At 39.9% G+C, this 25,950-nt stretch overlaps 2 protein-coding genes across 2 annotated transcripts; both read right to left on the bottom strand.

Moving 5' to 3' along the window:
* Window positions 1–474: 474 nt before the first annotated feature.
* Window positions 475–10,320, bottom strand: vamp2 (vesicle-associated membrane protein 2). Its single transcript, XM_082548571.1, has 5 exons — window positions 9,965–10,320; window positions 6,231–6,333; window positions 5,810–5,968; window positions 5,462–5,513; window positions 475–5,299 (listed from the first exon to the last, which is right to left on the bottom strand). Coding segments are annotated over exons 1-5 (333 nt in total). The 5' UTR covers window positions 9,967–10,320; the 3' UTR covers window positions 475–5,282.
* Window positions 10,321–12,936: 2,616 nt separating this feature from the next.
* mpp1 (MAGUK p55 scaffold protein 1) lies at window positions 12,937–22,902 on the bottom strand. The gene is made up of 12 exons (XM_082548416.1): window positions 22,534–22,902; window positions 19,446–19,574; window positions 19,275–19,353; window positions 19,017–19,102; window positions 18,825–18,893; window positions 17,437–17,633; window positions 16,678–16,781; window positions 16,515–16,595; window positions 15,515–15,595; window positions 15,223–15,425; window positions 13,718–13,792; window positions 12,937–13,636 (listed from the first exon to the last, which is right to left on the bottom strand). The coding sequence occupies exons 1-12, from the start codon at window positions 22,681–22,683 to the stop codon at window positions 13,460–13,462; spliced, it is 1,431 nt and encodes a 476-aa protein (XP_082404542.1). The 5' UTR covers window positions 22,684–22,902; the 3' UTR covers window positions 12,937–13,459.
* Window positions 22,903–25,950: the final 3,048 nt, after the last annotated feature.

Here is a 25,950-nt window from a genome sequence, read left to right as displayed (position 1 = left end):
CACCTGACAGTTTGTATTTTTGCCCTCTGGTTTCAAGAGACTTACTTTTCTGATACAGAATTTAGTGTGCGTAATTACTATGGAGGCGTAAGTTTTGTGCCTACTTTATTAGTCTAACTACAGTGAACGAGCTACATTATAGTTTAGCTCATTTATATGCTCATGCAACTGGTTGTGCATGCTGTTTAGTTTTCAGTGATGCGAGAGTCTTAATGTGAGTTTAAGGAGTTAAAAAGAGACTATAAACCAGACTGAATGGATGCAGAGGTGCACATTTTTCTGACTTCAGGTCTTAACATAGTCTTTTTTGGCACTCTTGCATATACTAAGGATCAATTAAGGATATCATTTGCATTGGTAATAACTGTATGCTTATTCACACAGGTCCCAGATTTGCAGTCACATTTGCATTTCCCCATTGTTGCACACGGACAAAGCGCAGGAAGCACAAATGAAAGCACAAGCTGTCATAGACACAGTTTTTCCAATATACATATATTTCATGATGTTCATCAATATAATAAGACATTGATAGATTTACACTACAATTATTTTATGTACTTTAGTTTCTCATTCAGTCTCCTCTCCTTTGCGTTGAGTCAACCTTGTTAAGTTTCTAATCCCATACCAAATGACAGCACAATAAATGTATCAATAAATAAAAGCAAACAGAGAAAAAACATACAGCCCAGCACATTGCCTGTGATCTTCCAGTCCTGTCCCTCCTGTAAGGCCAGATGACCAGGGGCAATATGGACCATCATCTCAGAAAACCCACTCCCAAAAAGACAAAAAAAAAGAAAGAAAAGTCTTTCCTCAAAAATAAACTGATTTAAACAAAAAATATATCTGGTAGATACAAACAGCAATCTGATGTAAACTGTAGAGTCATTCTAAGCACTCTGGACTATTGAAAGGTAAAAATACTTTCCCCTGCCCTTCTAACTTCCCATTTTCTTTACCTTTACCCATCAGTGCTGACACACAAAAACTCAGTGACATCTGGAGTTATTACTAAACTGATGCAAAATAAAAACACAATATTTGGTTTCAAAAAAGGAACAAAAGAAACATGTTAACATATGTTAAGTAGAATATTGTGAATTGATAGCCATCAAAAGAACATTCAGAGACTCAAAAGGTTCCCTCCTATTGCTGCGTTCACCCCCTTTAGGGCTTAATGGCGAACATTTCAATAAGGTTGCGGATTTTGCGTTGGTCTCCTTCTTTCTTGCTCGTTTGCTTTCAAAATTTGAATTACAAATTCAAGAGCCCTGTAAAAAAAAGGGCTCCAAACACTTATTCCCCCTAAATGACCTGAACACAGCACTGAGATCACTGAACGGTCCTTGAGGCTGACGTAAGACAATATTCACCAGTGAATCATATTCCCATCCCGCTTGAAAATGAATGAGTCACAACATTTTAAAAAGAAGAAGAAAGTGCCACGGTGTTCAAATTTATGCACACTTCTTTTCATACAGACAGTAAAGCAACAGAAAAAGAGAGCAATCACTTCGTTTTCACTATTGTGACCAATAGGGTTGAGCTCTCACGGGACAACAGCTGGATTTATGGAGAACACACAAATCCTACCCCAATCAGTAGTGTTATACCACTTCAGTCCACTGTATGGTTAACTCCTGTAAGATGGCTAAAAGGACTACATCTGTAACCCAATGATGATTTGATATTGCCAAAAATATCCAATTTTACTTTTTCTCATGCAGTTTTTGTCCTTGTACATATTATGGTAAATTTACTAGTGGCTTAAACCTGAGGATATGGACCCCTTATCCCCAAAACACCCCCATATTACAACACCAAACAGATGCAGATTTCACTGTTTTTCTCGGGTTTGTCTAATAGCTGTAGTTTGTATCTTAATTTTTATGTCTTCTGAAAAATTGGCAGCACTGTGGAGACACACAAAAAAGAAGACTTGTGCTATAATTAGTTATAGGATCATGTGTCTACAAACTAGTTACAGATTAAAGAAGCTCCTCAAACCTGGATACACATAATTAGGGGAAGGCTAATGTAGTTTTGAGATTTGAAGCATGCAGTCCTCAAGTTTTGGTTTAACTTGCATACGTTTAGTAGGATGGCACACTCACAAGCCGTAACTGACACACACACTCGTACACACATAAACAGTGTGTACGAGTTCAAAGTTCCTATAGGTAGAGTAAGGGTGTAAGCTATCTGAGACAGACTGGGATAGCTTGGGTAACATCTTCCTATCCGCTTGTTTTTGATGGCAATTGGCAGCATAAGCATGGAATTCTGGTCTTTGGTAATCTTCTGTGGTTTGCTTTTGCTTTGTTTGGGGATAAATATATGTGTATGTGGGGGGGGGGGGGGGTGTTAAGGTTGGAACGGGCCAACAGTTCTGGTAACCTCTCTGTTCATCGTACTTCAGTGATCAAGGAAACAACGTGCCTTCACTCTGAGAGTTAAGCGGCCTAATCTGTCAGGATAAACTGGGGATATTCCCAAGACTGAGCTATTCTAACACACACACATGCACACACACACACACACACATACACATTAAAGCACTTGTGCACACATACACTCACACGCGCAGACAAGGAATTTCGAAAAGTGAGTTGAGCAAAGAGGGGCAGGTTGGTTTACTCAGGTGGTGGGGAAGATAAAAAGACACAAGGCTGCTAAGGCTTTATACACATTTGCTCTGAAATGCTGTATTTCCTTCAAAACTAAATTTCAGGACTGTGGCATCAGTGGCAGTAAAGGATAAACTGAGCGGTTTCCTGTTGAGCATTTATCAATGCTAGGCCGGTACATCATTTCTCTAAACGCAATATAAACTTTAATTCACCACAACCTCAAGGGAAAATTCTAAATCATCCCGCAGCTGAGAGCGAAACCTTTTCGGCGGTTTTGAGAAATGAAATGTGTAAAAGGCCTTAGTGTCCCAGTGTCTGAAAATTAAAAAAAAAGAAATCAAGTGCATCTATATTGCCCTGCTCTCCTGCTCCTAGAATAGCCGAAATGGTCACGCGCAGGAGTTAGATGCCGAAATCAAGTTACGTAAGAGTTCAAGACCAAACCAGTGAGGGCACCAATGAAAGAAAGAACTGCGATAACAGAAGCCTCTCCCTTTGATGCTTGGCAGTGTGTAACGCACAGAGCTGAATTACAAAAAACACAGCAGACAGAGGTAAAGAGGAGCTCGCTGCCAGTTAGCAGCAAATGGTACTGATTGCACACTTCCTCTTTACCTGTCTGTTTCACACAAAAATATACTATAATTAAAAAATAGAATCTATATATTTAAAAAAGAAAAAGGCCTTGACTATAGGGAGACACACCGAGACAAACCACTGCTCTAGCAAAATGCTCGTCTTAGGAATGCTACTGTTTGTTGTTTGTTTTTTTTAAATTGTGACTTACTTGTCTTGTCGCTAGCTAACCTTTGAAGGTTAGCAAACTGCTCAAGTAAATCTAAAACTGTGAATCTGACTAATTAGCCCCTGTCCCTGTTGCTAAATCTACAAGGCTGAATTGTCTTGTTTTATAATGTGCTCTTCATGTGGAGAGGTTTTTTTTTTGTTTGTTTCTTTGATTTTTACTGCACCAGGACCTGCTTTGGCCAGGCTATGGAAGAGCCAGACAGCGCCATCAAAAACAAGGTAGCTTGTGCATTTGAAGCAGACTCCTCTTCTGCAGTCCCTCCACACCTACTAAAAGTGTGAGGGGGATGGGGGGAGATTGTGTGACTGGAAATAATTGACACTTACTGAAAAAAAGTGACTGAAGACTAAGACTAAGGCCTTTTAGTGTCCACACTGGGGAAACGTTGCTGTGTGCGAATTCAACAATTTATACAACGGTACCTTCACAGAATACATCTCCAGAATATAAGTGTGAGTGTGTAAGATAATACCTCTAAAAAAATAATCTGGACAGTTTCAAAGTCTAATCCTGCCTATTGAAAATGTACCCTTACAGCTATTTAACTTTTTTCTCCAGTGGTTTGCACGACTGACGTTTTCGACAATAGGTTCATCGCATTTTTTGTTACTTTTTTTTTTTCAAGATACTTACACTTACATGTGCTACAGTAAGAGCGTTTGCACTAGACTGCAATGAAGGAATGTTTTCGAAATAAGACACTACGTAATATTTAAATAAAAAAAGAAACATCTACAGACATTGGTCCAAATGTACTATGGCAGTTTCGAAATTATCACAAGAAATTGAGGTGTCCAAGCATGCCGAGAGACAGAAGGTGGGGTGGGGGCATAAAAGACGCAACAGATGAAAGTTATTCAAGAGGGAAATTTCAAAAGAGAAATGGAGGTTAATGGGAGGATTACATGGAAAGGGGTCCGGAGGGGTGATGATTATTAGAGCAGTTTCACAATTCATGCATTATTTGTACGCTTGATGGATTATCAGTGAGCGTTAAATCGCTCAAAAAGCCATAAAAGAAGCTAAGACTTGATTTTTGTTTTTCACGGCATCAAGTTATCGAAATCCTGAGCCGAACAAGGAGTAACCTGGAGATTTTCTAAGGGCAGTTCTTTCTGCAGATTAGCTCCAATTTCTGTAACTTGATGTCACTTTTTTTTTTTTAAATGCAAGTTTTAGTTCTCTGGCTTGTTTTGCTGGATGCGAGTAACCCAGACAAGATGAAAATTTGTATCCCAGTTGAATGGAGGCGAACTCCACTGTGCAAAAATACACCAAAAAGAGAGGAGAAGCAAGGGGACGGAAAGATGATGAAAAACATGCAAAAAGTACACACTTCGATTAATAGGCAGTAGTTACCGCTGAAGCATACGTAAAATTAATACAAAAAATAAAAAGTACAAAATGCACACGCACCGCACGCACACACACACACCTACAAAACGGTATATATCAGAATAAAACTCTACAAAGAACTATATATATATCAGTTATGTAACAATTATCGCCAATCGTTGTTTCCTTTTCTGTTGATGCATCGTCACAAGTGTTTGGTTCTCAGTATGGCAGGTTAGAAAAGCCAAGAGTACCCAGAAAGGAGACAGGGCCACACACTCACAGGACAAATATTGACAGGGGTCCAGAGGCGAGGTGGTGGAAGTGGGGGAGCCGTGGGGGCCCTGACGGGTTTAGGGGTGTTATATCAAGGCTAATTGGGGAGATGTAATTATATATAGAGAGAGTAAATTAATCATCTGCAGTTAATTTTGTCATCAATTCGAGGTTGTTTTTTTTTCTGTAGCAAGGAAGTTAGGATCAGACTGGGGTAGGAGCAATTCTTCTTAGGTGCTGAAGTACACTGTAGAGACATAGAAGAGAGGAGAGGTGAAGGAGGGTAAATCGCTGCATGGGTTAGGAGATTATAAAGGCAACTACAAAGAAATGTATGTGTATTACAAATAAATAACACCATTGAAATAACTGTTATATCTGTTATAGAAAATATCAGTGTGCTTCTTACCAATAATGACGATGAGGACAATCACACATATCACACCCAGGATAATCATCATCTGTAATCAGCAGATTTCCAGAAAAAAACAGAGATTTTTAATAAAAACTCTTTAAAGCACTAAAAATATCAATATCACATAAATATCACATACAGCACACATATAATTTCTACCAGTGACAAACAAAATTAGGCTCAAGAGCAAAGTTTATAGCAGAAACTGATGGTTGTAGTTGGCTCCATGTTTGCAGAGGCTTTCTGTTTCACTTTGATTTTTATTCTTTTCTTTTTTTTTTCATTTTGTCTGTAAACAGACAGACATTTGCTATTCAAGTAAGGATGTCTGCATGACCTCACCTTGGCATTCTTCCACCAGTATTTATTCTTCAGTTTTGCAGCGCTGGTCTCAAACTGAGAGGCTCCAGCCTGCAGGGCATCGGCCCTGTCGTCCAGTTCTGACAGCTTCTGATCACGCTCCAGAACCTTGTCCACATTTACACGCATGATATCCACCACCTGGGGGGGAAACACACAGAGCAGTGTGGTGTAATCGGCCATCAACACAACATGACTGCATGTAAGGGTTACTAGATATAGGATATTGTTTATATATTTTTATAGCAAAAGCTGTTTGAAGACTTGGAGAAATGATAGAGGAGTCAAACCCACTACTTATTATTAAATGTTCATTTTTTTCAGTTCTTTTTTTAGTATGTGAGGAATGAATGAATGAAATGAAAAGCATGAATGCCTGGCTGTGTGTTTGCACTGTACTCACCTCATCCACCTGTGCCTGTGTCTGCTGCAGACGGCGGTTGCTGGTGAGGTTGGGAGGCTGATTCCCTCCCTCTGGTGCAGGGGCTCCGGCGGCTGGGGCAGACCTGATGATAAACAAATGCAAATATTCAATAGCATGTTCATCATGTTAAATTCCCACATTACTCTACAACAGAAATGGAAAAAAAGCCACAAGTGTTTTTTTTGTGATGCGGTGAAAATTAGTCTACAAAAGAATGAGTCATGCTCCCCAAAATCTTCACAAAAACCTAAAGAGGCCATCGAGTGTGATGCAACAGATGTGGAGGTTTCACAATGTGTCAGTTCTATATGCTAGTATATATCAATCCACTGAACTTGTCCTCTTGGGCTAGATGAGCCTGTTCTTTGACATTATGTACAAACGGTGACCACAGTGAGAGAGTGTCATTTCACAGAGTGGGAGTGTCATTTACCGCTAAAAGGTCAACATATGTATGTATATGTATATATGTATATGTGTATATATATATATATATATATTAAGTCAAAAGGGCCCAAATAGTGAAACAGTTTGGGTAAAATGACCCTACATCCCAACCCAGATGTCTCTTCATCATTGCCATTTCTAAACCTCCTGTGCAGAGTTCCACCACATGGCAGTTTCAGAATAGTTTCTCTGCTTCTTTTTGTCTTAGTGAAAAATACTTAAATTTGTCACCGCTGATGCAAATGTCATTTATATCTATTTGAAACTTTAGCCTTTTCTGTGCTGCTACACTACTTGTGATTCAGGTATATCCATAGTTTTTGTAGTATATCAATAGAAATAAAAAATATCCACTTTGAATCCTCTATGACACGCATCTCATGACTGAGATGGAGAATGAATGGGCATCAGGCGCAAATTACAACCGCAAATATACTTTTTAATATTTTTTTCAGGAATAGTTTGTGGCTATTTTAAACATAACCTTTAAACATTATACAGCTTGATGTAGAATGTATAACGCGGTCGCTACAACTCCTGAAATGCAAGTGAGAAAGTGTTGAAAATACTTAGATGGAGTGTGATCTAATGCTTACCATTTGCTTCTATAAATCCAAACTAAATCAATGACCACAAAGTAAGATCGTGAACAAACACTCTATGATAAAGCTAAGCTTGTAGCATCTTACGAGAAATATACCTTAGCTGTAACTGAGCTACTTCACTAGTGCGAGGGGAAACTCTGTATAAAGGTCACCTCTGCACACTCACAAATGACTAATCCTTTAACAACAACAAATCCTTTCAAATAGTTTACGTGGTGCTGCTGGTGGTCCCTATGAGTCGCCAAGGAAAAATTATAACAGCTAAATGTCATATTAATAATATTATTTGCCTTAAAATACAAACATGTGCAAAATACTGATATTATTTTATTTTATCAGACTAGTATGACTACTATTCTATAACTGTATATTTACAGGCATGAATGTACAATAAAGTTGCACAGATATATATATATAATTACTATGAGCTCCCTCCAACTTTCCAATGGGTCCCACCATAAAGGTGTAATGTGTACAGAGGTTCACACTGTCATCACCTCTAAACTAGCACCAAGAAGAGCTGCTAGTGCTGTGACGAGGTTTCTCACCAGCTTTCACATCCTGCGAAAACTGTGTGCTGCTGATTTGATCAACCATTTCTCATCTGTGTGCAACTTCAGAACATAATCTAAAACCTTTAAAGTTTTAAAGTTAAGAAAACAAACTGAAAATAAACTAAATAAAGTGATTTCATGCTCTCTGTATTTTTTAACAAAGGATATATTGTTTTCATTTTAATACATTAAAAAAGGAGACATAGTTATTTTATAAATGACTCTATCAGCAATCTGTGTGCCAGTATTCCAATTCAATCGCACTTTGAGATTGTAATCAGTGAAAACAACAAAAACAAAAAAAACATTTAATAAAAGATGCAGTTTGGTCTACAGTCCACTGCTAATGTCAGTTTTCCTATGAACGCTAAATATATATTTAACCTTCTTTCAAGATAGTGCTTTTAAAAATAGTCTTGCCCTGTGGAGAGCTGCTGCAACACTGATGGGACTTATTAAGGGGGGCCCTGATGATATGAGGAAGCTTTTCAACATTTATGCTTGGTTTCCTTAAGCCAGAGTAAGATTGGCAGATAGACAGACGTTTAACTCTGCAATTGATTTCTGTTTGTCGCTGTCACGGAAAAGCATGCCGCCTGATTTTCAGCACTGGAGAGCGACATTTCAGCACTGGACAGCGCAACAGCAGTCCACACTAAACTGTCTGATCCCAGCATATCTGTGCCAGTCTGTTTGATGCTGGGCACTGGATCCTAACCTACACGACTTTCATGTGTGACCGTGTACCCACACAGACCAGGAAACACGAAACATCCCTGTTCACCGCGAGCAGGACGGGCCTGTAAAACACCTACAGCACTGCCAACGTCGAGGGCGGGGAGGTTCCTTATTAGGGAGGATGTATTTTAAGCTCTTAAATGCACAATAACAACCAAATATGGCGACAAATGTAACTCAAAGCCCAAAAAGAAAACACTAACAGGCACGACGACCCTGGTAAATGACAGGTAGTGTGTCGGAACCAGGCTGCTTCACCCTTAAAACTGCCTGCTATGCTTATGCTGACAGTGAAGGCTGTGGCGGCTACTTTTCCTCAGCCCACCCTTTCTCACCGTGCGGTCAAAAACAACAAAAAATGGACAATAAAGGTGCGTGAAGAAAGACATTTACATGCTTCATTTACCCACGAAGACCCAACAACAATGAAATGTGGTGAGATATACAGCTGTCCGCCCTCGCACTACAATCGACGACATACAGTAGGAGGCTAGGCTATCCCCACCCCCCGCTGTAGGTTGCAAACATCACGTAAACTAGGCCTAAGACTAATTCAGAGCTAATAATAACAGTCTTTGACAAGTATTATGGTGTATTCGTCGAAAATCGTCGAGGGTGTGTTCAACAGGCTATCCAAATAGTCTGGCGCTGGTCAAACAGCTAGTATGGCTCGTTCAGCGTTATGTCCTTGCTGTTTCTAGAATCGGCCAAATCGTCACCTGTGACTGGGCAAGGGAAGAATAATGCACTGGAAATGTTGAACAAGGGGACACAGCTTTAGAGAACACGACGTCTTTTCCCTTCTTAATATTATTATTAATAATAAGAAATAAATAAATGTATTTTAATTAGCCCGTGGGTATAATCACACAGACGGTGTCCTTTTCAAATCAAACCAGTCCAAACTGGAAAAAAATGCGTACGTGCTGGCTCAAGTCAAATGTAGCTCACGGCAAAAGAAAAAAAACAACAACAACTAATAATAATTACAACAAGGAAAAAGACAGTCGACAAAAACGTTCACTGCACACACACTGGAAATAAGGCTAATAACGCGTTTAATAACAGTTAAACCCGACCCCACCGTCTGCTCTAAGGTTAGGCCGACGCGTTAGCCTCTTCACTTTTGGGTCATATTATCAGAAAGAGACAGCTGTGAAATGAGATCAAACTGCGATATTTCTCCATGATCAACACAACAGCAGAGATTAATAACCATCTCAGTTTATGACGGCTGAGGAACACTGTTCACACGCCACAAATCCCCACAAAGCCTCCCAAACACCAGTCGTGAGGACCAAATTGCAATTAAATAAATTCGGATTTGACAAAAAAAATAAATTAAAAAAAATCAGCGAGCTGTACTTACATTTTCCTGGTAGCAGGGAGACAGCTGTGCTCTAATCCGGACTGGAAATGTTAGCGCGTGCTAAGTGGCTGGCAGATGGATGTGGATGTGCCTTCTGCGCTCCTCTCTACCCTCTGGCAGCCTTTGGTTGGTTATTGTGGCGTTTGCCTGCCTATATATCCTAGGAGGAGCACTGAGTTTGAATCTGCCACTGAGAGGTGTCTCCTCGCTATATATTTCTTCTTCTTTTTTTTCTTTTTTAAAAATTATCTCTATGTCTACAGATTTGCGGCACCTGACAGGCTATTTACTAGAGCCCGGTGCTGTCGGAGACCGTGCTGTAATGAAGGTGTAATAACCCTCCGCCTGGATTAGGTGGACAAAGATGGCTCGGTGACGTCAATCGCGGCGACTTTCATGTTGAAATGGGTGGCCGGAGACTTCAAACACGCCATTTTAGCGCCCACAAAGCATCGTTTTCAACCGTGGGGGCTATTATTGGGGATCTGCTCGTGTTTCATTTAAATACATTGCATGTTGCGGTCACATTTGGGGTTCTAGCTCCTCAGAAAGGAGCTTTTTCTCATGGCGAGTCTGTCTGTCAACAAAATGGCGTTCCTCGAAAGGGGGTGTGGCGAGATAAGCAGTAGCCTAGGTTATCATTTATAGTAAATATGAATGTGGCTGTTAAAATATATATATATATATATATATATATATATATATATATATTGTATAAAAGGCCCCAAAGTTCATAGAATAGTGTTACTGGTGTTTATAAGTTTATATAGGTTCATGTAATGTTCAGTCTTCTGTCAGTTTGGGCCAGCCGTGCCTATCTTCGATATCTCCACTACACACACACACACACACACACACACACACATATATATATATATATATATATCAAACTGGCATAAATCTGCATTGTAATAGCTTTGATACTGTAACGTGTATATGTACAGTTCATGTGTGACAGGCTGGTACAAGCTTGACCTTTGTGGACAGTTCCTACATCCCAAGGATGATTAGTAGAAGTTAAGTAAAACGAAAGGTCAAGCAACAAAAAATGGTTTTGAAACATTATTTTTCTGCAGCCTTTCTTTTTATTTTATCGTGTTTTGTAATGACTTCATAATAATGAAGGTTCTAATGAAGGTCCTAATTGGTCCTAATTGGACCAACCATCACCATGATGGTGATGGTTGGTCCAATTAGATCTTGATGACGTAGAATTACACCTTAAGGAAGTTTAAAGGTCAGCCTTTAAAAATAGTTATTGTTTGTAGGTCTTGAGAGCTCTTGACAGCTGCCCCAAATGTATTACCTTCAAAGATGTTCCAAGTTGAAGATGATAACGAGGCAGAGTTCAATTAATGTACTATAAACCCTAAAAGAGTGGAAGATGCTCTCGCTGCTGCAGGATCAACACAGTGTATGGAAATCAATGTGCCTTAATTATGTTTTACCTTTGGCTAAAAAATATATATATCTATAGTGTTTCCATTACAGTCTGTGTAATGAACAACTGTGTTGCTGTGCAAGACTGGGGGCATCCTTGGTAAAATAAATAACACAAAGCGCAGTTAAATTTAATATGATCCTATGTGACACACCAATGGGCTTGTTCTGCTGCATTAATAAACCACACAAACTGAAATACCTTGCAAGACTAAACAAATGTAAGGTTGAAATGGTGAAAAACAGCCCGTTTTCTTTAATTCTCTGCGTTGGGTCCGTTGATAAGGTTCAATCATGATAAAAATGTCACGCTAGAAGAAAATTTAACAAGACCATGTAAATGTGCACTAGATTGCTTGTCTAAAATTTGGCAAATACAACTTATTATGGTGTTTGGGGTTACTGTTACAGAGCTGAAGAATCCTCTTGTTAGCCTGCAGCATATTCTCAGAGGAGCTGTAGGTGCTCACACTCAACCACTTGGTGGCATCAAAAGGCAGCGTTACTTCACTGCCCACCCCCTCACAGGCTAACTATGCACTGGTAACTATCCCCTTCACAGTGATGACCTCAGTCACGATGTGGAACATGTTGTACAGCTGGCACTCAATAAAAAATTGAGAAAACCCAGCTTGTTATTATGATGTTTTGTTTTTTCATTTCGTATGTATAGAAAGCTTTGAGACCTGAACACAGCTAATCAGCTGATGACGAAATAACACCTTTTTTTTTTAACTGTGCAGCTTAAGTTGTATTTGTAGACTTAATAATATGTTTGTTCCTTTTGTTAATTCTTGAAAAGACACAATTTAAATCGGCACGGATTTTCTACGTGTTTGCTTCCAGTACACCATACAGCAGATTTCACTGTCAAGCCTTACCTTTAGACTTAATTTTGATATCTTTCAAATGCACATTGGCTTTAATGACTTAAGAACTAAACTGTGTCATTTATTTGCACACTCATAAATATATCCATCCATGGAGTGACATGTTTTAATTTCAGTCTGTACGCATTTGCTGCCAGGAACTCTGTGCAAAACTGAATTGGAATGAAATTCATTGTCATGTACAGCCTGTAAGTGTTTATCCCACAGTGTGGATGAGGGACGAATTGCAATGTGGTTGATACAGGTGCATTGCTCGTATCCTACCATTCAGACATGCACGCCTTGATCTATTATTGATGGCAGCCCTGAGCTATGATGCGCTCTTAAATATTCAGGCAGACATGACCCTTTTGCACCCCCACCCTGCCACCCCTGCACTACATCTAAGACCAAAATGTTAAGAGAGATTTGAAGTATGTGTTACGTCTGCCCTGTTATGCTGAACCAATTTAGGCAGAAAAAGTCTAGATGACACCGAAACAATAAAGACTAAACCTCGACTTTTATATTTCGGTTCAAAGACACCCTTTCATGTTTGTGATCCAATGAAGGGAGATGACCTAACGACAAGCAAACTGTCAAAATAATTCCACGAAAGGTCTGAGAAACAGCTTTTAACGTAAAACACATTCAAAGACTCAATTGCAACAGAGATGGGAGATTTATTCTTTTGTTTCAAAGTGCCTTTTCTAGTAACATATGAGGTATACATTTTTGCGAGGCTCTAATGATTCAGCGAAGGGTTTTCTGTGACAAACAATGATATATGGCACTACACTCACAGCATGAACAATTTCAGGATGTGCCTGTTAAAACTCAGTTACGTCAGAGTGAGCATTTCATTCACAGTTATCGCCCCGTTTTGCTTTTTTTTACTTTCCAAATAATCCCAAAGATGTGCGGCACCAAAACTTCACCAGTTAGTCCCTGAAGCACAAAGTGTCTAAACAGCCAAAAAAACCATCCCTGGTGAGGCTCTCGACTCTCTGAGATAACCCTGTCTACATATTGCTTCTTTTTAAAAACGCAATAGTGCAAAAAAATCTCTGTGACAATTAACATTTACCTAAAAGTAAGCCCACAGACATGTGGGGCATTGCGTAAAGGAGTGATATTGCACTGCTATTCGACAAAAAGAAGGTATCATAGTGGTGCCAAACATCTTTCAGTACACCCATGACACAGGCACCCACTGAGGGGTGGACGTGGCCCGCTCCATGGCCTCCTCCACACCCTTAACACTTTCATCCACGTCGTTGTTGATGAGAACCACATCAAAGAAGTGTCCATATGTGCTCAGGATGGCGTCTGACTCTTTCTGGATCATCTGCAGATTTTCCGTCTAGGAGAGGAGATGTAGATGATTAGCAGTTTGTGGTTGGGAAATTTGGGGATTTTAAAACACTTGGATAAGATGTAGTACCTGGGGAGCGGTGTTGGTCGGTGCAATGAAAACTACCAGAGGTGCAAAATCAGCTGTCCGCAAGAGTTTCAAGGTCTGCAAGAAGGATTTAGTGGTAGTTTAGAAGCACGTACATCAGTGGGACAGCTTACGTTGAGCAGTTTGAAGAAGAATTTGGAGAGGCAAGGCGGAGATGGTTTAGACATGTGCAGATGAGGGAATATGGATATTCTGTACAAGAAATGTTGAATATGGAGCAGTGTGTCTACTATCTATGTGTTGGTGTTGTTCCTGTATCATCACAACAACGTTAGTTTTGAATCAGCGTCGCAACTGAGCAGTTACATTGTTGTGATGTCATTACACTGCAAGGTGGACTTTCAAGTTTGGTTTGCTGTTAGACAAATTTAGGTTACTCACGTTGCTTCACCAGTGATAGTTTTTAAAAGCATAAGCTAGCTTCTTGTCTAATGCTAACTGAATGCTCAGACAACGTCATTTGTCAGTTGCGATGTTGATCCTGAACTAATGTGTTGATGATGTAGGAACAATGACAGCTTCGTCCAAGATGGGATATCAGATCATGTAATATGAAGCTGCCAGGCAGAAGGAAAAGAGGAAAACTATAGAGGAGATTTGTGGATGCATTGCAGGAGGACATGCAGAGGGTTGGTGTGACAGTGGAGGATGCTTGGGATGGGGTGAAATGGATTCAGATGATCTGATGATCGGCTGACCGCTAAAGGGAGCAGCCGGAAGAAGAAGAACTGATGAAGTACAGCGCATTTCACACATTTGATACTTTAAACATCCTCTAAACAAGACAAGATAAAGGCAAATATGAATTGTTTTTGCAGTGCAAGAGACTGACTCAAAGCACAGAAGGAGCAGCTTTTCCTTCACTTGTTAGCCCAGTTTTATTTGAAAAATAATTTGAAAAATGAAATTGTTATAAAAATCATACGTTTACCTGTAAGGAGTGTGAATTTCATTCAAAAAGATGCCTTTTGAGTCATTATTTAACAAAAGGGGATTTTAGGGGATTTTTAATAACTACTTCAGTCTAGACTATCCTAAAATATACCACATTATCACTTCTATACACTGTGCTGCATGAATATGAGTACAAAAGCAACTCACTGCAGGAGAATATAAAATTATCATCTTTGGTTTGTCAAAGGTGGATAGTAGGTTTAGCAAACACAGCTATAGCTACTGAAACAATAGCTAATAATATGACTGCTGAATCTGCACCATATTACTTTAACAATGTGGTTAGGTTAAAGGGCAAAAAGTTAGATTGGATATGCATTTTCTTTCCATTTGAGTGAAGCTAATTCATGTAGGTGAATATCTCAATTCTAAAGAACTTTAAGAAAACAAAAAAGCTCTCAAATTAAGCATAAAAACATTTAGTGAGTTTATGCAACTCTGAGAAATGGTAAAATAGCACTCCAGGGCAGACACAGTATTCTTTATTTAGATCAACTGCGTTGATGCTACATGAAAAGAAGTTTGGCGCTAACCTGTGGTTCTATATCCAGCAGAGCGATTTTGCCCTGCGTGTGGATCTTCTGAATGGTCTCAATTTTGGTGCCAAACATGAAACCCTGGAAGCTGCCATACTCCAGCAGCTCATTTCCAGAGATGCTCTTGGTCATGGCTTCATGGGAGATGAAGTAATATTCCTTTCCATTCTCTTCATCCTTACGTTGGGGTCTGGTGGTGTCTGCGCAAGAATGAGAGTTAAGAATTAGTGAGAATTAGCCCACGGATGGTAACAACCTGCACCACGTTAGAGGAATAAAAAGGCCTTACGTGGTGAAGGGTATGAAAACTTCTCGGGGTATCGTGTCAACAGTGCATTCTTAATATGACTCCTTCCAACACCAGGTGCCCCTGAGAAAAAAAGGCAGAATTAACAAAACAGTGCTAATTTTTTAAGGAAATTTTAATCAGACCCAAACTGTGCTAACTATGCTTTCATTACCGTTGATTAAAGATATACTTATATGCAATTTCAATGAAGACACAATCTATGTTATTTTAACTTCTTGCTAAAGCATATTAAAGTTACTGTTACTTAACACATGTGGGCTAAAAGTGTAGGCTCTCAGCTATTGTAGTCCACTATTTTACAGGGAATCAGAGCTAACTGGACTCAAGTGACTCAAAACGGTTTGATAGACACATCTGAGCTATTCCTGTGTTATATCTCATTAATTTAAGCAGGCAAATAGTCTACAGCCGATTCCAAGTATGGCATCTGTTTTTGGAATTTACTGTTGTGAATCCACAGCATATATTCAAAAGGGCTCTCGATGCAAGTAAAGCAAGACATCCTTACACATCAATAGCAGTAGCATTAAGCGTGGCCTAACAGCTCTCACAACAACAACAACAACAACAACAAAAAAACCCAGACCATGCTGGCAAAATGCATCATTAACAGACCTGGCAACCCATTAAAGAAAACAGTGGTGAATAATCACAGGATTCTTTTGATGCTAAAGACAAAAAAGCTGCACAGCTGCGCACAGCTGCAGTAAAAGTCTGACAAAGAATCGCAAACAAAGAAAATTTATTCTTTAGTTATGATCATGGGTTCCAGACTTCAGGCCTTCATTGCCCACAGAGGATTCTGGACAATGTTTTAACAATGAACATCTTATTATTTCTGAAACCCAGGAAAAAAGTGACTGATCTGAGGACTGTGCACATTTTCTGCATCTTGCTTGTTTTATTTCCTATTGCGGTGATGTGGAAAGCAAAAGGCAAAGGTTACAAACTTATAATATAACTGAGCTAGGAAGCTTACCAATAAGGACCAGTGTTTTCCTTTGAAAAGCTGGGAGCCGAACAACCTCCTCATAAGAAATCACATCCAGCTGGTCAAAAACTGCAGAAGAAGATTATTTTAGGTCGCACTAGAGAAGAAATGAATGAAACTGTGGGACTGAGAGTTGCAGTGTTCTACTTACTAGAGCTGTGTTTAGCTAGGTACTTGTCCTTGCACTTCTTTTTCTTTCCAAATGGACTGCAGGACTGAGTGCCCTCTTTGGCCTTGCTTTTACTGGCCACCCTCCTGCAGGGAAAACAGGTATTTAAGTTAGCCTGAGAATATCTGGTACAGTTCACTCTGTATTATAAATCAGCCACGACATTAAACCAGCAAACCTAGATCGTGTACATCCCTAACATGATGTCAAAAGCGCTCTGACCACATGGGGCATGGAAACTGCCATTCTTAAGAGGATCTTGTGGTTTTCTATCAATAGATCCTTGGGGTCCAATGACTTGAGAGTTTGGGTTTTGATGGACTGAGCTTAGCCTGGCAGAACCCGTGAATAATTGTTTTGGTTGAGCTTTGGGCAGTTTGAAACCCAGTCAATCTGGACCAGTTTTATTCTGGTGGTGGGGTGCACTGTACTGTTTGGAGAATGGAGATGCCAGGCAGGACACTTTCCAAACAGAACATTGCAGTAATGGCAGGTATGCCCCTCCCTGAGGCTGGAGGTTTCTTCCTGTTAAAAGGGAGTTTTCCCTTCCCACTGTTGCCAAGTGCTTGCCCATAGGATGTCATCTAAATGCTGGCGATTTCTCTCTATTATTGTACCTTACCTTACAGTTACGTTAAAATATAAAGTTCTTTAAAGCAACTATTGTTGTGATTTTGGCGCTATATAAATAAAATACAATTGGATTGATTTGTGATGTGATTGGTATATTAAAGAGTTTACCATTCTTGGAGCTCTGGAGAAGGTATGAGTCCAGCAAAGTCAGTAGCACTGCTCTCCACTCTGCCCTGCCACCAGTTTGGATCCTGCTTGTTGATGATCTGAATGATGTCCCCAGTCTGAAACTTCAGACCTGCCTCTTTGCATGGGATGAGGTCATCTGTGGCAGGGTCATAATTGAACTGAGCCCTCATGTACATCTGGAGATTGTGAACAAATCTTATTAGTTCCCCTGGCAGTAAAAGAACTAAAGATTTACAGTTGGCATTATGTAAGGTACTACTGATAACCTGCTGACCTTACCAGAGTGTTCAGTTATCACCCAACACTTATTTAAGGTCAGCCGGGAGTAAAGTTCTAATCTGTAGAACTTAATAGTTTATCTGAAGTCTACGATTCTGTGATTCTACTGATAACTGTGAATTCACCCTGAAGTAGAATACTAGTAAACAATTTCATGATATGATCTTGGACAGCTCCTTTCAAACTGTGGACATGGCTACATTTCTAACCAAGGGACAAGGTCTACTTGTGCGAATAAATAACTGTAACTAAGTAACTGTTTGTTACTTTTTATATCTCAGGTTAAAATCCAAAGGGTGCAAACTATGAGGAAACTGTCAAAGATCATAGCAGGAACACATGTAGGGTCCCCTCAGCGTAAATGATTACTAATGTTAGTAGAGTCCATGAACATGTATTTGTGGTTTCCCCAAGAGACTCCAGTAGAAGTTTACACAAGCTTACACCCCAAAATGTGCACAAACATTGATGCACTGGAGTGATCTGGGTCACCAAAAATGCTGTTCTCTGTATGGAAAGCATATTAACAATGCCTACATATTAATGCAGTGCAATCTTTAAAGTAAACTGCCATCACTGACCACAACAGGGACGAACTTTGATGCTGAAAAAAGAAATATATGTCAATTCTTTTAAAGCTATTTTAAGTTGATGTCGTCTGTACTTAAAAGTATGTTACAGGGCAGCCATTTTTATGCCACAAGAAAGATGTAAATGGAGAGACATGCTGTGGTCACTAGATGGCAGAATGAAACACACTACCAATGTGTTTCATGTCAAAAAGCAACAATGAGTGATGTTCTTAACATTAAAGCTAGGTTTATAGTCACCTGGTTTGTTCACTGACTAACAGCAGATTCACCTAAACAAAATCATTGTAAGCAAGTAAGATGCAGAAGAAAAAGACTGCGAGAAAAGTGACCAAACTAATACTTGACTGTGCTCTAATATGACCAGAAAAGCCTGCTTTCCTGGATTCACTCATGCAAATCTCAAAAGTCTCTTGGAGAGAATAAATATGAATCAAATTATTCAACATAAGCATCACAACACTAAAGCTGTGCATAGTCTGTCGGTCGTATCGTTACCTCGCAGATTCGGGATCGACTCTTCATGTTGGGTATGATTTTCATCGTGACGACTCCATTGGTTTCTCTCTGTATGTAAAATAGAAATGGATTTATGTTTTTATAGCACTGCCGAGTTAAAATGAAGTGCAAAAACTGTGATTCAGTATAGCTCCAAACATAAATGGAAGGACTTAAGAGCTGGTGGCTTACCAGGATCTTTTGTAGCTGATCTACAGTTTGGTTTGTCACAGTTTTTCCATTGATTTCTGCTATTTCATCTCCTTCGTGTATAGACCCTGAAAAGACAAAGAATGCAAACTAGATGTCTTACTGATCCTCCAGTACTATAACAACTAATCAGGACATCAGATAAAACTCCCTCGTGACACACTATATTAATATCTTTTCTTGCACAATTCCTGCAAACTGTAAAAAAACAAAACAAAAAAACAAAATGTGCTGAATCACCTTGTCTGTGAATCATCCCTCCATGCAATATCCTGGCCACCGTGCATCGCTGTTTCTCGTTCAGTTTCAGAGTGACCCCCTACAGACACAGACCACAGTCAATGAGGAGGAATCATTTCTTTCAAATTTAAAGCAGGAGTACTGAGTGAACAGTCGAGGCTGATTACATACCATTGGCTCTGAAGCACTCTTTTCAAACGCCACTTCTTTCATCCTGGGAACCTCTGTGCAATTTCTGTGTCCAGCACTGCCGTTGGTATAAAAGTCAGCCCCCTGATTCTCAAAGTTTTGCATAGCTGCCTGTTAAAATGAAGAAAGAAAACAAATGAATCACATGACATCACAGGAAATGAAATTAACTAAAGAACAAGAAGCCTCCCATTATACAGGGAACCGAATTCACTATTCTGTCAGATCAGATCATTAGCTTACTGCTCTTTCTAATAACGGCGGCGGACACTTTCTGCCCTTGTGAGCACAACAGCTACGTTTCCTTTGCACTTTCAACATATGTTCAAAGTTGAAAATTAACCAGACATTAAAACACACTTCATTAACCACGTCCACTCATCTGGTCCACCAGGTTCGTGTGGTCATGGATACCAGCAGTGTGATGAACAAAGCACTGATGTAGCAAAACGAATACACTACGAAGCATGCTGCTTGAATGTTTGCTACAGAAATCAAATGTGTAGATTTGTGCTATTCTTTTACACCAAAAGCGTAGCAGGACAACCTCGTCTGAGTTATTTCCCGAGTGTAAGCATCGCCGTAAAAGAAGAAATCCACGTAGCTCCCCTGACAAATCAAGACACTACGGAATTACATTAAATCTACTGAGTACAAGATAAGATACCACGTAATGACTCTGTGAGAGTAAAGTGCCCTCCAGGATCGGGCAATGAGTGCACCATATCAAAGCTTTTATAATTTGTTCACTTAACTGACATCAGAGAGATGATTGCCTGCATCAGCAAACTTTCTTGCGTGAATATGACACATCAGCACTGCTTCAGCAAAAAAAAAAAAAATTATCTACCTTCCATCATCAGCATTACAATAATCCAATCGTTATCACTGTCTACCTCACCAATAGCTTTAGCTGCTCTAAAGCCAACTCTGGGTTTAGAAACTACTCCTGCACTGATGAGCATCCAGTCAGGTCACTTCTCTGTGAGGTGTGATAGTAATTCATCAGCTGTGTGTGCTGTTAGCCATCGGGAGTGTTGAGCACCAGGAAAGAGTGAAAAGCTGTATAAGAAATAAATAAAAATCTTGATATTCCGATACACGATATGTATCTTCCCTCTCATTTCTTTTCACACACAAAAAAGAATCTGCAATAATGTCCGCTTACTCACAAATCAGCTGAACGTGTCTGAAGAAAGGAGCAGAAATGTCTCTGATCTCTTGAGGAATTAGATTTAGACTAGCACTAAAGGGTCATTTTAATAAAACCCACCTCATCAAGATGTTGACAGTGAGCTCTGTCAGCTCCACCACTTGGAGTGTAACAAGATCAAGATTTAATTAAAGGTTTGAGAAATGCTTCAGTAACTGGAAACAAGCTATCCTTCAACAAGTATGGTCAGGTCATGGCCACAGTTTTAATGCTGGTTTCAAGTTTGGAGGAGCATCATGGTAAAGAAAGAGTGTTCAAAGCGGCGGCTTGTCTCTTCAGGGTGAAAAACAGAAGGTGACAGGCATGTAGAGGAAGACCATCCGTGCCGAGATAAATTAATTCAACATAAAAATCTATATCAGTAGTTCCATTTGCTTTTCTGCACACAGTTGGGTTACTAATATAACACAGAATAGTTGATTATACTTTATCTTTCTTACATGATCTGCTGTTTTTAACTAAAGGAATATAAATCATCAGCCCTCCCCAATGAAGGGTTTACAGGTTTTTGTTTTCCTTCTATTGATCTCTTGGAGAAACACAGTGGGAGATTAATAGTTGACATTTGAACACTGTGTGGTTAATGAGCTTTCCACAAAAAAGGAGAAAAAAAAGGAGGAAAGAGCTGCCAAAAGTTCTGCGTGTCCCACTTATCAACTTGCCTCAACTTGCCTTAAGACCTTAAATGCCTTATTGTCTATCTAAGTAGGGCAGTACACAGTTATTAAGCATGAGATATTAGAAGCATAACTCAGTGCAAAGGAGCAAAAAAAAGGGAAAAAAAGTAAGAAAGAAAGACACAAAATATGATTAATCAGCCTTAAACACACCATTTAAGATAATGCCCTCGTGCCCTCAGTTAGAGACATGCTGATTAACACAGATCAGAAAGATATGTAGGCAAGATTGCAACTCAAGGCTATTGAACTGCAAACTGCTGATGTCAGGAATAAAGTTTCCTCTCTTTCACATTTCCCTCAGTGGCTCAGTGCTGACTTTTCAAATTCTGAGAAGGCACCGGTCTCCTGCTGGAAATCAAATCCAGGTCTAAAGTGTGCCAGAGATTTAACTCTGGCTTTCTCCCTTCCGACATATTCTAAATGTTTTCTGGGACATCTTTTCAGTCATACTTGTAAGCTTAGTCTTTGTTAGAGGCAAAGACAGTATTTTCATGACATACTCCAGGATCTTTAAGGGGAGGAAAATGCAAACAAGTTTAACAGTGTGCTTGGCAGTGTGGTGTAAACAACTTTTACTTGACTGATTCCTGAGCAGAGGCTCAGGGTAAGCTGTAAGCAAAATTACACAATATGTTTCAAAACTGTACGAAGGCACAGTCCCAGAAACGACTTCACAGCTGACATGTTACTTCTTTATGATCTTATTGCCGCTCTTAAATGCGTTCATATCACTATAGCCCAGCTGGTTAGTGAGACAGTTCATACTACTCTGTGAAATACAGGAACATAGTCTTATGATGGCTAAAAGAAAACCAACAAAAAAAAAAAACCCTTCCCTAATGTTTTCCCCGAGTTGTCAAAATACTTGCGTGAATTTGTGAGAAATGGAGAACTGAAACTGCCACAGCAATGTCTGCTGATTTCAAGCTGAGGCTGACCGATAGTGCTGAGCAATGAAGAAGCTGCTAAAGATCTAAATGTTCTTTGTTTAAGAGATCAACACATTCAGCTGCTGCAGTATGAAAACATAAACGGGTCTATTCTTAGAGATCTTGTTCGGAAATAAACAACGATCACATGTCCCCGTATCTGCTTCCCGGAAGCAAATAAGAACAGCGAAATCAGAGGGGTCTAAATAAATTAATAAGGTATATATATACAAAAAAGATCATCTTACCTTGTCAGACTTTGGTTTGTTTTGAAGGAGCTGCTCCAGGTAGAGATCGGAAAGGGCTGTCCGGGCGCTGTTCACGGACTCCAGTGTGACAGTGGGATCGTTTTTATTGGATTTTAACGTCATCTTTCCCGTTAGATAAAAAAAAAACATACACAGTGAACTCGATTTGCCCCCTCGATCAAAGTCCTCAAGACACTGGCCACAAACTGCTGATAAGGAGTGACTATGAGATAAGTCACTGTCGGAGATAAAAGTCCAAAGATGTGATCAGCAGTAGGTGAGGTTCATGCGATAACTACTGCAGGGACACCGCTGACAAAGCAAGTAAACATGCATCTGACTGCTGCTGTGCTCTGAGGGGCTGGCTGCTGATGCGTTCAAGTTCCCCGTGCGAGCTCAGGAATCTCATTATTAAAGTTATTATCACAAAATGAGCGGAAATCAGAGAATTACAAACGATAATGTAGCGCTTCTTATTGTTATTTTCTTTGGATATTTCTACGTTGGCATCGTATATCCCTATTGATCTATAGGCTTTCTCTAAACTGCGATGTTTATTCAAACATCATCTACCTATGTGTCACAAAAACCCTTTTAAAGATTCTTTGTTTATTTTTCGTTTTATTTTTTTAAAAAGAGTACAAAAATAATTCAAAACCGGTGCTAAATAAGCCTTTGGAATCTGATGGGCCAACACGGAAATCAATTTCCATTTTGAGCCCCACAAAATGCTAAATGTCCCACAGGCGGAGAATGCAACATTACCGCAGCATTTTCAGCAGGGCTACCCTCTCAAGCTACAGAGAAGCAAAAAATAACGTAGTCCCGGTGATTCCAGCAGCTAGCTTGCAAGAACTTCAGTTTGGAACATAGTGTACCCAGCTGCAGTGTGATAGTCTCTCTGTGCTAATTTAACAAACAAACAAAAAATAATCAGTGGGAAAGTCGAGTGATCCTATTACTGATACATTACTGAGTGATTACAGATGACATCAGTGTTGCAACATGCACACTGCATGTGATTAGGTTTAATACAGTGCAGCTGTGGGAGACTGTGAGCAGGAAGCCCCGTCCTTAAATGGCCTGTCTATTTCCACTGTGTACTCATACAACATATACAAGCATGTATGCAGTCTTTTTGACAGGTGAACTGAGGGCTGGTTCACAAAACACATGGATTTCATCTCCTTTACTGTTTTAATGAACTTTAAATAGATTTATATTACACCGCTTTCAATTCAATTCAGTCTCATTTATATAGAAAACAAATCACTATATCTCAAGGAGCTTTACATTGCAAGTAGACTACAATAATAAATAGAAAACTCGAATAATCAGAAAACCCCCTAGCAGCAAGTCTTGGGTGACAGTGGGAAGGAAAAACTCCCTTGCAAAAAGAAACCTCCAGCAAAACCAGGGAGGGGTAGCCATCTGCCGTGAAGAGAGCAGAGAGAGGATAGCACAAAAGACACACATGGGAGACAGCCAGAGTTTAAAATTAACGATGAAATACAACATGGAGAGTGAAACAGAAGTGAGTGAAGAAGAAACAATCAGTGGATCATGAGAAGCCCCCAGCAGTCCGGAGCTATTGCAGATTAACTAAGAGAGGGTTCAGGTTCACCCAAACCAGCCCCAATTTGTTGAAATAGGAACATTTTAAGCCTAATCTCAGAAAAAGAGAATGTGTCTGTCTCCCAAATGCAAACTGGGAACTGATTCCACAGAAGAGGAGCCTGAAAGTTGGCTGAATCTTCTTCCCCTTACCGCCAACCAGTCATGGCAGATGGCTGTCCATCTCTGAGCCCAGTTCTACTCCATTTAAAGGGAGTTTTTCCTTCCCACTATCACCAAGTGCTTGCTCACAGGGGGTCATCTAATTGTCGGGGTTTTCTCTCTATTATATGGGGTCTTACCTTACAATATTGGTACATAATGGTGCTATATCAATAAAGCACAATTGAATTGAATTGAATTGAATTGAATTGAATTGAATTGAACAGAGAGAATAGCCCTGTACACTCAGAATTCATCCTACTGCTTCTATCAGCTGTCACATCATGATACCCAGCTTTATTCATTTGTGAAGCCAGAAGATACAAATCAACTAGCTAAACTATAGACATCTCTTAAAGATATAAAGGTCTGGATGACATCTACGTTCCTTCTTCATACTTTTCTCTTCTGATCATTCTGATACAAATTAATCCTGGTTTTATCCATAAATTTTTTTTTTATTCATTTATTTTTCAAAAATATATATTTCAGATGCTTCCTGGCAAAGAAGATGGGAAATTGTCCTTAAAAGGTGTGTACTTCTCCACAATGGAAATCTTACAAACTGGAAATCCATCCATCCATTTTCTTCCGCTTATCCGGGGCCAGGTCGCGGGGGCAGCAGCCCAAGCAGAGAAGCCCAGACCTCCCTCTCCCCAGCCACCTCCTCCAGCTTGTCCAGGGAAACACCAAGGCGTTCCCTGGCCAGCTGAGAGATATAATATCTCCAGCGTGTCCTGGGTCTGCCCCAGGGTCTCCTCCCGGGACCAGACAAAGAGTGATTCAGAGGACCCCTATGAAAAGACCATCGAGGGAACAGTTCACCCTGCCCGGATAGGGTTAGCGGGGCCCCGCCCTGGAGCCACGCCCGGGGAGGGTGCCCGAGGGCGAGCGTCTGGTGGCCGGGCACAGCCCGAAAAAGGGACATGGGCCCATCTTCCTGCAGGCCCACCACCCGTAGGAGGCATGTAGGGGTCGGGTGCAATGTGAGCCGGGCGGCGGCCAGGAACAGAGGTCCTGGCGGACCGATCCCTGGCTACCAAGACTGGAAATTAAAAGATTAAATTAAACCATATTAGACTTTCCAATCATTTGAACCATATAGAAGTTACCAGGCTATTTCATAATGTGGAATATCACGATAATAATTTCATGTTATTCAAAAGTTTAGATGGATAGTGAAGGCTGATGGGTTTGCAGTGTTGTGGTGGATTGTGGTAAGTTAGGTCGTGGGTAACTACAGAGATATTATAAAATAGAGAGCAGTGAAAGAACTGTGAATTGTATTGGAGACTTTTGTGACAGCAAAGATGGTGATAAAAGTTTTAAAAGTTTATTTGAGGACAACATCAGAAAACATTTAATTTGATCAAATTTGACTTGACATTATATGCAGTTTTTATTTCATTAAAATAAAAGTTAAATGAAAGTGCCCAGATGTTTCGGCATGTCTGCTGACTAACGGAACTTGCTTCCAGAAGGAGTCATCAATCCGAATATAAGAATTCCAAGTTTGACCTTCATCCCAGCTGTTTAGAGTCGTGTACCATCTGTTGTTTCTGTGTTGGGCTAAATAGTGATTTCTGGTGTTTCTGTGTGTTTTTTTTATGTGTGACATCTTATATTATTAAATAAACTGTA

The sequence above is a fragment of the Aulonocara stuartgranti genome (genome assembly GCF_965226115.1).
Source record: "Aulonocara stuartgranti genome assembly, chromosome: 10".
Taxonomy (NCBI): Eukaryota; Metazoa; Chordata; class Actinopteri; order Cichliformes; family Cichlidae; genus Aulonocara; species Aulonocara stuartgranti.
This window is presented reverse-complemented; position numbering and strand designations above follow the sequence as displayed.